Source organism: Brachionichthys hirsutus, chromosome 10 (genome assembly GCF_040956055.1).
Source record: "Brachionichthys hirsutus isolate HB-005 chromosome 10, CSIRO-AGI_Bhir_v1, whole genome shotgun sequence".
Taxonomy (NCBI): Eukaryota; Metazoa; Chordata; class Actinopteri; order Lophiiformes; family Brachionichthyidae; genus Brachionichthys; species Brachionichthys hirsutus.
Genome location: NC_090906.1, coordinates 7,157,383 through 7,169,360, shown reverse-complemented (window position 1 = coordinate 7,169,360; position 11,978 = coordinate 7,157,383). Strand labels below are relative to the sequence as shown.

General features: G+C 41.4%; 1 protein-coding gene across 1 annotated transcript in view; it reads right to left on the bottom strand.

Annotated features, from left to right (window-relative positions):
* Positions 1-267: 267 nt before the first annotated feature.
* Positions 268-11,978, bottom strand: part of cadm2a (cell adhesion molecule 2a) — a 150,865-nt gene continuing 139,154 nt past the window's right edge. Inside the window, exons 10-11 of the mRNA XM_068744490.1 lie at positions 791-913; positions 268-386 (exon numbers count right to left, since the gene is read on the bottom strand). Coding sequence (XP_068600591.1) covers positions 268-386; positions 791-913 — 242 coding nt within the window. The remainder of the gene's footprint in view (positions 387-790; positions 914-11,978) is intronic.

Genomic DNA, 11,978 nt, shown 5'->3' with positions numbered 1-11,978 from the left:
TGCTGCTGAAACGGGAAATAAAACCCAAAATACAACTGACAGAAATGGGTTCAACAGAAGACTAGAAGAGGAAAAAGGTTGGGGTTGGGGGGGGGGGGGGAGGGGGGACACCTCTCTGTGGACTGACTGGCTCCTCTTTGACCAGGGCAGTGGTCAGAGGTGCAGAGGAAAAAGTGGGAGAGGGAGAGAGTAAAAGAAAAAAGATATACGCGGGTTGAAAGTGTAAGGAAAGGGGGGGGGGGGGAGCTGCACAGCTCCCTCTCCAGTCTAAATGAAGTACTCCTTCTTTTCTTCTGCGTGCGCATGGTTGCCCTCAGCGTTGATGATGGCTGTGTCGGCATCGGGCGCATCATCTGCTCCTTTGGCCTCGTTTGTCAAGTACGTTCCTGAGGAAGCGGAGAAATAAGCCGATATCAAGGGAAGCAAATGCTGAGCAGCCCTGAGTGGTGTCAGCTGCCTGAGGCGGAAAAGCAGGTCTGCATGCAGGAAGCATCATATACAATGCGCTGAGAAGCTAGGAGAGGACGTAGCCCAGATACCGAGCTGCTTTTCAATTGTAGGGATATATATATATAACTGCTGCCATGCGATATACATTATACACAGTTTATCCTTGTACTTCTGGCTCTTCAGAATAAGAATAAGTATCACTGAGTGTTAATACACAAAGTAAACTTCATGACCGTTCGTGATGCGCTGGTGAAATCGCATAATGTTCTGTGTTGGATGTAAAAGTGAATTCTCGTGAGGTCTAATGGGACCAGAGCAACGTGCTCCACGGCGGCTTTACCTTTATGCCTGGCCAGGTATCTTCCCAGAACAATGATTAAACACAAGGTGACGAAGACCACGACGGCCACCACTCCTCCGATCAAGGCATGGTCAGTGCCATGCTGCCCCACGGCGTTGGGATCTGAGGGGAGATGGAGGCGGAAACAAAGGGAGCAGATGAAGGCCGCAGTTTGTACGAGGTGATGGCGCGAGGGCAGCGAAAAAAGACAGACAGAGCAAGGGGGAGAATATCATCCCTAACTCGTTGCTGCATTAATGGGCTGCTCTCCTGCCTCGCTCTCCTTTCACATCTGACAGTCGGAGCAGAGCTACCCGGCTCTCTGAGTAAAATGAGGAAGAGGGGGGGGGGGGGGGGGGAGAGAGAGAGAGAGAGAGAGAGAGAGAGCGTGAGAGACGGGTGCCACTGTGACACAGAGGGACACGATGCAGACTAAGGGAAAAATAAAATGGAATAAGGACTTGAAAAAGAGAGAAATTAATAATTGAACACCCCCCCCACAGTGCTGCAGGACTCACCGACATAAAAACAGGTTGCAGTGCAGTGGCAGTACTACACAGTAAATAAATCACCATGAGGAAAATAAAGAGGAAAGATAACTCTGTGTTCTGTTCCTTGTCGAGGAAGGATTGTTGTTTGGAGAATTAATCGGGTGTTAGGGTTGCTATGGGAGCCTAGCTGTTGGGAAAGCAGTAAGGCTGTATATATATATAGAATAGCCGCATCTGCTAGATGACAGTGTTCACACTTCATGAAAAGACCCTTGACTAACAACAGCTCATTCCCTTTCCCTTCTTTCCTTGTCAGGCTACTCAAGGGAGTGGAGGGACATGAAGCGAATGCATTCAACTGTGGGTGAAAAGTTAACACTGATGGCGAAGGGTAAAGACGTGTTAATAAAATAAGACACATTCCTATTCACATCGGCCTTAATATCTGAGAGATTAGAGCTCATCTAATTGCCGTGCCTCATATAACCCTGCCAGTCGGCGTGTCTGTTAGCTCATGACGGCAGCGTTGTTCAGACACGCCTCACACGATGCCGTCTCTTGCTCTGTGTCTGTCCATGTGACCAAGTTGAACAGCTGGCTTTCACACACAACTCTCCATGGTCTGAGTGACCAGGCTGTCACACGTTGCTGCCTCTCGCTGGACAAACACGATCCAACACAAACACACACACACACACACACACACACTGGCACATGTAAGTGTGGTTTCATTGTGCTGCAGTTCTGCTTGGTCAGTGAAGCAAAGAGTGGAAGAATGTTCCCCTCTGGCGCTTCCCGGCAAGGCCAAGACATTTAGTTGGGCACGCGGCTGTGTCTCTCTACCCCTATCTGTCAGTGGTGCAAGTGTTTTACTGCATCACTTCCTTGAAGGAATACTCAATGGAAGTCCTCTGAATATAATTGAAAGATTATTGCGCTGAAACTACATTTACAATATCAACAAAAGCCACACCCCTCCACTTCCATGTTAATCTATAGAAAGTCAGAAAGTCAGAAGGTCTTAACAATGGTGCTAATAAGCTGTTGACTCCTCTTAGCTGCAAAGCATAGACAGAACTTGCATGGTAAGTCATTTCCTCACAAGGTAAAATGCAATTGTAATGTCAGTTGTGTTCCAAATGCTCGAGTCAACGGATCAGGAAAGGTGTTTCAGCAGCCAGAGTGGCATTAGCAGAACGTTTCCAGAGCCAGATCCACCTCTGCTGATATTAGACTGTTGAAGTACCAAAGAGTTGAACTGGTATTTATTCTGTTGAGAGGCTCACTGCCAGAGAGAACCGGTGCATTGAAGGATTTTAAGCACATGATCCTGAGAAAGGCTGCAGTGAAAGAACAAGTAACGGCAGATGAAGTGTTATAGCTGAGCTTTGCCTCAGTTTTACATCCTGCTCTCCCCATTCTCTCTCCTCTCATCTCTGTGTGCACCTGCGGGTGTGGCCACACACACACACACACACACACACACCTGATTGCTAACTCAGCTCTGAACCTGACTCCAATCCGATAATTATCAGATGCACCAAAACGTCGGCTCTGCAAGTCATTATTGGCTCGTCCTGTGTGGCGGCATATTGGCATATTCCAGTCTAGTGGCTCTGGTCTTAGGACACACACCATGAAAAAAAGAATTTAAAAAGCATTTTAAATGCAGAAATGTCCTTGTTTTAAAGAAGCTGAATTGCATAATGAAGTTGCCTGTCTCTTTGTATATCAAACTCTGACACACACACACATCAGAGTGTATGCCAGCTGATACACACTCTCTCAGCAAACAAACATGAGTCCACAAGTGTTGCAGGTACCCTCATGAGATTTATTTAGTCATTTCAACACCTCACTCAGTCAGCGCTGGTGTTCACAAAAACATTATTCTGGGTGTGTGAAGTTAGAAGGAAGCAAGCTTTCCAGACCTCTAACCTGAGAACGCACTTCTTGCATAGAAATTTAATCGCTTCTAAATACAAAACATGGCTCATGCGATGAATTCTTATGTATTGTGTTCCAGTTAATGCTCCCTGCAAGGAAAAAAAAACTAAATAACAAATACAGCAAGGGCATATGAAGACACACAGGGAAAAGAAATGAAAAAATAGAGACCGATGGCCAAAATTTCAGTTTACAGCAACATGGAAAAGGGAAGAGGACAAGGACGAAGGGGATCTGGAGAGGAGGGTTATGCATTTTTATGGGCCCAAAACGCATTACCTTTTCATGATGACACATACATTCTTCTCTGTGCCATTTAATATGAGCGTGTGGCAGAGAAAACTCCTCTTTTAATATTTATAACATTCTCCTTGTCACCTGGCCTCGTGAGTTGAGCTTTTTAAATGAATGAAAGGGGTCCAAGGCTTCATGGGAGCAACTGCTCGACCAAGCTAAAGCAGAACGGCTACTATTAAACTGCCCAACTAGCTCACCTGATGTATTCCACTGACACTGCGTCCACACCAGCCACTGTGTAATTGGTGTTGCACAGTGGCTGTGCACTAGTTCTGCATATTGTCTGGTAAATTGAAATTGCACGGATCATATTCATTTGTGAAAGAAATATTCAGTTTCTAGAAGATGATGAAGACATTTGTGATGACGTTGGCATGTTTTAGATTTACGGTGTGGATAAATACAATAAATTATGGGCAAAAGGCCAACATGAATATATTTATGAATATATTTATTAGATAGAATGTTAGAGTACAAGTACAGTCAAACATCCTGTCTAAGAGGAGCATTTCAAAAAAGCCCTTGCAGTCTTGTTTCCATTGAAAGTTTAAATGCAATCTGGTTATCTCATGCCTTTTCGTGTTTAATCTCTGTGAAATCATTTATTCGACAATGAACTCTCATTTCATTAAATATCTCTCTGAACTGTGACCATACCATCATCTGCGCTCACATTTATCCAAGTCACCGTTTAAATTAATGTCAAATGATCACATACAACAGAACTGAAGAAGCCTCTTGAATGAGAGGTGAAACGTCTTCGATCAAACTTGAACAAGTCCAGTCGACTCCATTTTTTTGCTCTTCGTGATCACACACAGCATTTCCCAAGCCATCATAACAGCATGTGGCTCATGTGGCCTTTACACACGCTAGATTAACACCCCCTCTCTTTACTCTTTGGTGTACTTTTTGTTGATATTAAATTGAATCCCCTACAGACTTATTTTCCTCTTTTGGATTAGGCTTTCCTCTATTTTAGATGCGGCTCTATGATGGAATGGGTTCACTTACTTAGATCAATAAAGCAGAAGCTATCTTAAGCATAAACCTTTACAGCTGAAGTGTCCTTATGTCTATGGCGTGGGTCAGGGAATCTGTGTGTGTGAGCATATCTGTACCGTAGTTGCAGTTTGGATTATCAGGAATTCAAGTATAGTGAATCTTTGGAAGGATTAGGAGGTAAGGCAGTTTTTTTTTTTGCCCTTTCTAAAATTATTATTTTTTGCACATTTATAATAATGACTCTTATTATGGTATGAATATATGGCCTGATTACCTGAATAAGCAACTAATTCCTCACCTCCAATGGCCTCTAATCATTAACTGTGGAACACAAAGAAACACACATTACTTTTCATCACTTCTAGTTCAGTCAAAGTTAGACACACCACAGAAATAGTCCTTCCAAACAATGGAAACGTAAAGGCGAGTGGAAAAGTGCCTGCAGACCTCACTTGTTTGATGAGTTAATTATGCCCAACTATTTGACTGAGACTAGAAATTCACCAATCTGCATCTAAAGCTGGCTCTGTGCTGCCAAGATGAAAGAGTCCCTGCCTGGAGGCTCAAGCGGAGGGCTAAAAAAACACATGTGAACGAATGCACCAATGCATGTAAGGAAGTAAGAAAGAGGAGATGTTGCCGACGTGTGTCTCTGTGTATATATATATGTATATACGTGTATTGGTCCATGGGTCAGAGTGGATTGATTAGATTCTGAAAACAAATTACTTCTGCTAATCATTCAATAAAGCCCACACGTGGACTTGGACACTATCTTGAATATTCAACAACCTCCTACGCTCTCCTCAGAGGGAGAAAGAAATTGTGGTCAGCAGGGCAACAACATGAAGTTGAAAGAAAAGCAAGATAATTAATCACATGAGTTTGCCCTTGGATGCAAGAGTCTATCTATCAAAGCAGCCAATGTTTTGGCATCCATCCTGACGCCTTCAAACGAGCAATAAAAAAACATGCAGAGGAAGGAGCATGAGGACCAGATCAATGCTACACCGGTAATAACTTAATCAAGACTATATTGCTGTTGCTGCCTACACATCATAAACTGCATTATGCTAGTTGGTTTTGAGGAAATGCATTGTGTGAGACAACTTCAGAACAGCAGCGGCAGAAACAGACGCCTGCACAGAAATGAGTGATCTTGGTGGATGTCAGTTTGCACAAGCGCACAATCCCGTCGGGAGACGCGAGGAGAAAATTGAATACAGCAAGGCAACAAATCAACTGTGAGTGCACAACTCTGCATATGCATGTGAGCGCTTTTCTTTGCGTGTCAATGAGATGTAATAAATGGCGTTGCTTATAGATGTAATTCGCAACAGAATCTAACAATTGATCGCTTTCTATTCTACACTTTATTCCAAACAGTTGCTCTACTTTTTCCCCAATCGTGTGCTTTTGAGACAAGTCATCAATAATAATTGCCCACCAATAGGTGGAAATAACTTGATAATATGTTTTAATTAGGGGTGTCAAATTCTCGCGTTAATTGCGATTAATTAATTACAGTCCTGTTTAGCACGTTATGTTTTAATCTCTAACCTTACTGCTTCTGTATTTCCTTTTTGTGCCGAGGATGGAATAGTCAGTGACATCTTGAAGTGGACACTGATCGGGTGTCATTTGCGTTGAGCTTGTTTAGCACAAGCTGATAGGCTCCCATTGTAGGTGGGCGGGACAAGGTGAGGAGCGGTGAGTCGCGAGTTAGCAGCAAAGTCGTTAGCAGCTTGGAGGAGACAACCCGCTATGAGCAAGTCTATAAGTCCAAGTTATATTATATTAAGTTGTTGATCTGCCACAATAATGTAATGATTTTAAACGAAAATACATCAAGTTGAGGGCTTTCCTCTGCAATTTTTAGGAGAGACTAAAAAATAGACTAATTTGATTAATTAATTACAGATCCTAATTAATTAATCACTCACATTTTTTAATCGCATGACAGGACTAGTTTTAATTTCTTCTGTGATCCTCAGTTTTATGGGAGAGAAGAAATTGAAAAAAGCCTAAAAACAAAAGCTGATCGATACTGTTCAATATTTAACCATTTCCCCCTGGGGAGGCTGCAACCCGAACCCAGCCTTTCTGGTTTAAATGCAACAGCCAATCAGCTGCCCTGCAGGCTTGCCCTTAAGAACGTCTTGACATCTTGATACCTTTTGCTCATCACAAATCCTAACCTGTGCCCTCCATTTAAAACAATCAATAGCAATGGAATAAAGAAGGTGAAGATACTTAAGAGGAATAAAATAGTTCTTTCCCTTATTGAGTTTTCACAAAAAGGTTTGTCCTTGGTATAAAGCAGCTTAATAGAACATAAAGCAGACATAGAATAATAGCTGTGGGCTAAAAAAAACAAAAACCTTTTAAAGCTTTTAAAGCTCAAATATTTTTTAACAGCAAAGAAGCTTCTCTCACTTTCAAAACAGATTTTTAGTCATCAGACTTTTGTTTTTAATAATCACTGGAAATATTCTTATTGAAGGCGGCTCGGTGGCGCAGTGGTAAGCACTGTTGCCTCACAGCGAGATGGTCGCAGGTTCGTCTCCGGCTTGTGGCCATTCTGTGAGGAGTTTGCGTGTTCTCCCCGTGTCTGTGTGGGTTCTCTCCGGGTTCTCCGGCTTCCTCCCACCTCCAAAGACATGCAGCTTAGGCTGATTGGTGACACTAGATTGCCCGTAGGTGTGAGTGTGTGTGTGGCTGGTTGTCTGTCTCTGTGTTGCCCTGCGATGAACTGGCGGCTTGTCCAGGGTGTCCCCTGCCTCTCGCCCATTGACTGCTGGGATTGGCTCCAGCTTGGCCCGCGTCCCGATTACGGAATAAGCGGTTAGAAAATGAAATGAAAATATTCTTATTAATTCCAGATTTTTCCTCACTTTTCTCCTGATATCTAAACGATTAGATATTTCATAAAAATGCCGTATCTTGTGTTTTTCTTTCCTCGCAACTGTTTTATTCGGCGCAGTTGACCTTCCATTTATAGTGCAGCTTGTGTTTCCTTAGTCTTAGCTTTTCTGTTTGCTTTCAGCATATTTGAATAAGGGTTCAAACTATTCTGACTTAATGAAGGGCTAAACAAAGGCAATGTTTTGCTATTAAAGTTTTTTTTCTTCTTCTTCTCAATGCTAATGCCACTGTTAAATAATTCCCCCGGTAATCCTCTCAGGGATCTTATTCATGTAGCACCTCTGACCGAGACTATATTTTAATTTGCTGATATGAATTCCGTCTACCAATTTGCTTTTAAACTAGCAAATTACATTACTCAAAGGTTCTGTGTTCCCTTTGTCCAAGACCTCAAAGCATCTCCAGAGGTAAAACAGCAGTTTAGTAAGTTGCTTGTTGTCGTGTTTCCAGATCCTTTGAGAGACGTCCTCACATGGTGGCATCACTAAATAAACACGTCAGCTGGCTCTAAAGGACTAAACCGTGTTTTAATGGCTCACCATTAGCACGCTGCCTTTTGACCAGCTTTCACTCGACAACAAAGAGAGCTCAGATCACTTCTACTGTTTTTCCTCATGCTGTCAACTTAAAGATGGGAGGAAGGGCATGTTTCGGCTTTGCTTTAATCACTATCACAATGACCGTCTTCGGTCCCCACCACCAGTTAAAACCCCAGGTTCAACACAATTTACCATTTTTAAACCAAGCAATGGTATCCAGTTTGAATAAGATTTTCAAAGATGTGCACATTATTTATTTTCTTTTGTTTCTTTAAGGCATAAGACCAAAGAAAAGAAAACTTTCAGGCAGTAAGGCGGGTGTAATTTCAGGTTTTCAGGCTCCTCTAGCGGCAGAGACACCAGGCATGAATAATTGCTGCCTTCTCGGCACCGGGCCTTTTGTCTGCAGCAGTATCAGGCTACAGGGGCCGGGTGGGCCACACGAATGCCGATTATGAGAAGTGAATAGTAAATATTTTAAACACCAAAGAAACCTATGTGCATGGTTCAACAATTCAGCTTCCCAAGGTTAATACTAATTTGCAAGCCATGAAAAAGCATTTTGCAATATTTAGAGAGCTCAGTGGTAGAGGTGGGGCTTGGATGTGTTCTTGGATAGGGGTGTCAGATGACATTGCATAGACCTCTATGCAAAAAAATATACAAAAATATGTAACAATAAGCATCTGCGATGAGGTGGCGACTTGTCCAGGGTGTGCTCCGCCACCTGTCCGATGTCAGCTGGGATAGGCTCCAGATTAAACCCGTGGCCGGGATTCAGTTAAGAAGTGGAAGATGAGACCATTAATGATTGTCTCTTCTTCAAGGAAATGAATGAATGAATGAACAATAAGCATTTCATATCTTGTAACAAAAAAAGAGAAATTCAACTTGTTTGTAAACAGATGATGAGCAGAAATAGCCCTAAAATGGTAACAGGTGGCTAAAATATTACATTATAATATACTAGTTTGTGTTACCAATTAGTATACTTAGTGATTTGTTTAGGGACAGAATAATCATTAATCAAATTTAAATACGATATTAAAATCTAATAAGTTGTTTCGGATTCAATTTAAATTCATTCCAAAGGTGAAGTTTTTTTTTTTAATGCTTGAGTAATATAACATGAAGTTTGCCGAGAAACAAATTTGCCTCTGGGCCTAACGATAGTTCAGCCTTTTATTTCTTTTATACACGTAGGCGTCAGCATCCGGTCGAAGGTTTTCGTTGAAGCTGGAGGGCTTATTAAAAAAAGACCTCACTTTTGACTCCGTGGGAGCAGGAACGTTACAGGAGCTCATTCATGACTAAGTTCTTACCCCAACAGGTCTGGCAGACATGCAAGCATTGCAAAGCAATAAATAATAATAAGCAAACGACTAAGAAAAAGAAAATCTACAAAAATTAAATGTATGATGTATGACATTTCTAACATTTTGAACGATGGGAAGAAATACTGACATTCTGTGTGATTTTTATTTATTTATTATTATCCTGTGTAATTATTGGTCATAATTAGTTCGATGGATAATTCCAGGTGGAAATAAACAGCTAAATAGTGGAAAGGCTGTAGGTTAATTTCTGGTGTTTGTCACACTGTATATAACAATCCCAAAACTTTATATACAGTATATAAAGATCCCAAAACCAGGTGTTTTGAAAAAAGATGAACATAATACTTTTTTTTAAACCACTGACATCTTATGTGCACAATAAATTTCTTGTAGGATAATGCCTCAGTCTTAACCCTTTAAAGACTGCACCATGAATTAATTGTCAGAACACTCTAATTTCTGGAAAATAAGGTCTTAATGGAACCTTCTGACAAATGTGTGAACCCCACCCCCCCCCAAAATCCTACATTTTTTTCATGGAAAATGCAGATGCATGTGTTGGCTTGTATCTATTAGCTTTTTAAAATGAAATGCTCGTGTAAGAAAGACAGCAAAGAAGTGAAAATGGAGAAAGTGCTGTCCTGGAGGAGCTCGTCACATATATGACATGCTACTAATCTACTTACAGAATATGATGCTGAAGCTTACGATGAGTATTTCATCTGCACTAGGAGACAATTTTATTAAAAAGACAAAACATTACAACCCTGGTACGGTCTCACAGTTGTTTGCTTCCATCCAGAGCCTGGAAAGGCCTGGTGATAAATCAAGTAGACGCATGAAAGAAGATAGTGTAGTATCCTGTGACTGGGGATGCAGTGAAAGAGTCTGATATTGAGATTCCCCGAAGATACACAGAGCGTCTCAGCTCCTCTTGTGTTGCTGCTCTACACAAACAGACATCAGAGAAGAATTGAGACACGTTGATGTAGAATATCCAACAACGCGTGGAAGCCTTTTATCTCAACTGGGTCTTCAGAGAGCAGTGAGGGTAGAAGAGACAAAGGGGGTAAGGGAAAAATGAAACAAAAGCTTTGAGAGAGAGCAAAGTGGCTGAGGAAAGGTAGAGGGGGGAGTCAGGGATCCTGAAGGACTTTAAAGATGGTAATTTAGTGAGAGCAGCAGCGATGAGAGGAAATTATTCTGAGTGAATAGGACTGTGGAGGCCCATGAAGCTGAGTGGAAAGAAGATGCTTAGTAAAAAAAAACAAAAGGCAGAGACAAGACGGAACATAAAACTCTGCTGGATCTATATGATGAGGGAAGAGCCACATTAGTGAAAAGGAAAGACGCTGTAGAGAAAGATAAAGAATTCAGATATATATACTTTATATGTATATATATACTGTAGCGAGCAATTTCATTTGCATAAAGCCTAACACACAACATCAGTGTTAAATCGACTTGCCACTCAAAATCTTGACACATCACTTTACGATAACAGACATGGCGCCATGTCAGCATTTATTTTATGATAGCCCTTCATCATGTAGAGTCAGAATCACTGGAAGCTGAACAAAATCACTTTCATTTTAACTTGATCCAAAATAGGATGCAATAGCATGATGCATTGTGTGATTACGATTTCCACAATTCTGGTGTTGGTTTCACAGAAAGAGTCTAACTTTTGTTTCCTTTCAATTACGAAAACAGAGTTTAAAACAAATGAATGATGCAAGATCACATCCTGTGCATGAATAAATGTATAAGATAGATAAAATCAGACGAGGGGTCAGAGGAGCTCCTATTCCTTTCCACATTTTGTGGAAACCATCTATCCATTACTGTTGCTCCATCCATGTTGCAGAAACGCTGAGACATCCTGTTTCCTAAGCACTTCCTCCAGCTATTCTTAGAGTATCCACAGACTCACAAGCCAGCTGGGACATACGATGACTCCGTCTTAACAGGTTTGCAAGCATAGGCCTCTTAGTCATGCCTAAACTAGCTCAAACTACGCCTTTAAATTCAAAGGGACGTGAAGGAAAAAGCCTCCAGACGAGATGAATGAACTCAACTCACTCCTTTTAATGTACTCGTAGAAACTGCAAAGTGTACGACTCACAGCTAAATTGGACATTTGACAAAAACCTGTGGGGCTAAAGAGAGACTAGCAGCAAAAAAACCAAAAACATGCTATGAAAGCCAGCAGCTGCATTATCTGTATTATGTGGAGATGATATCATGAGGTAACCGAAATGGATGCTCTGCACTCAGACACAATCGATGATAGGACACATGTGCTTGTATTATTGATGACCCTACATGAAGCTTCCACTCCAAGTACAAGACAGGATTACTGATAACAATGGCACATACGGTCTGACAAGGGCAAACGTAAAAAAAAGGAAATAGGAAAAACACAAGCAAATAAAAAAGCTTCATTAATTTGATAAGAAGGCAAAATTAAGTGGCTACAAAACAGCCAGAATTCTTATATGCACTGAAAACACAACAATGTATATTAAAGAAAAGCGCTACATATACAGAATATACATAATCGGCTTATTGTATTATACATAATAGACAGTATAAGATAATATTTTTCTATCTATGCATAGGAGGAAGTGGGACTGCTGCATTAAAT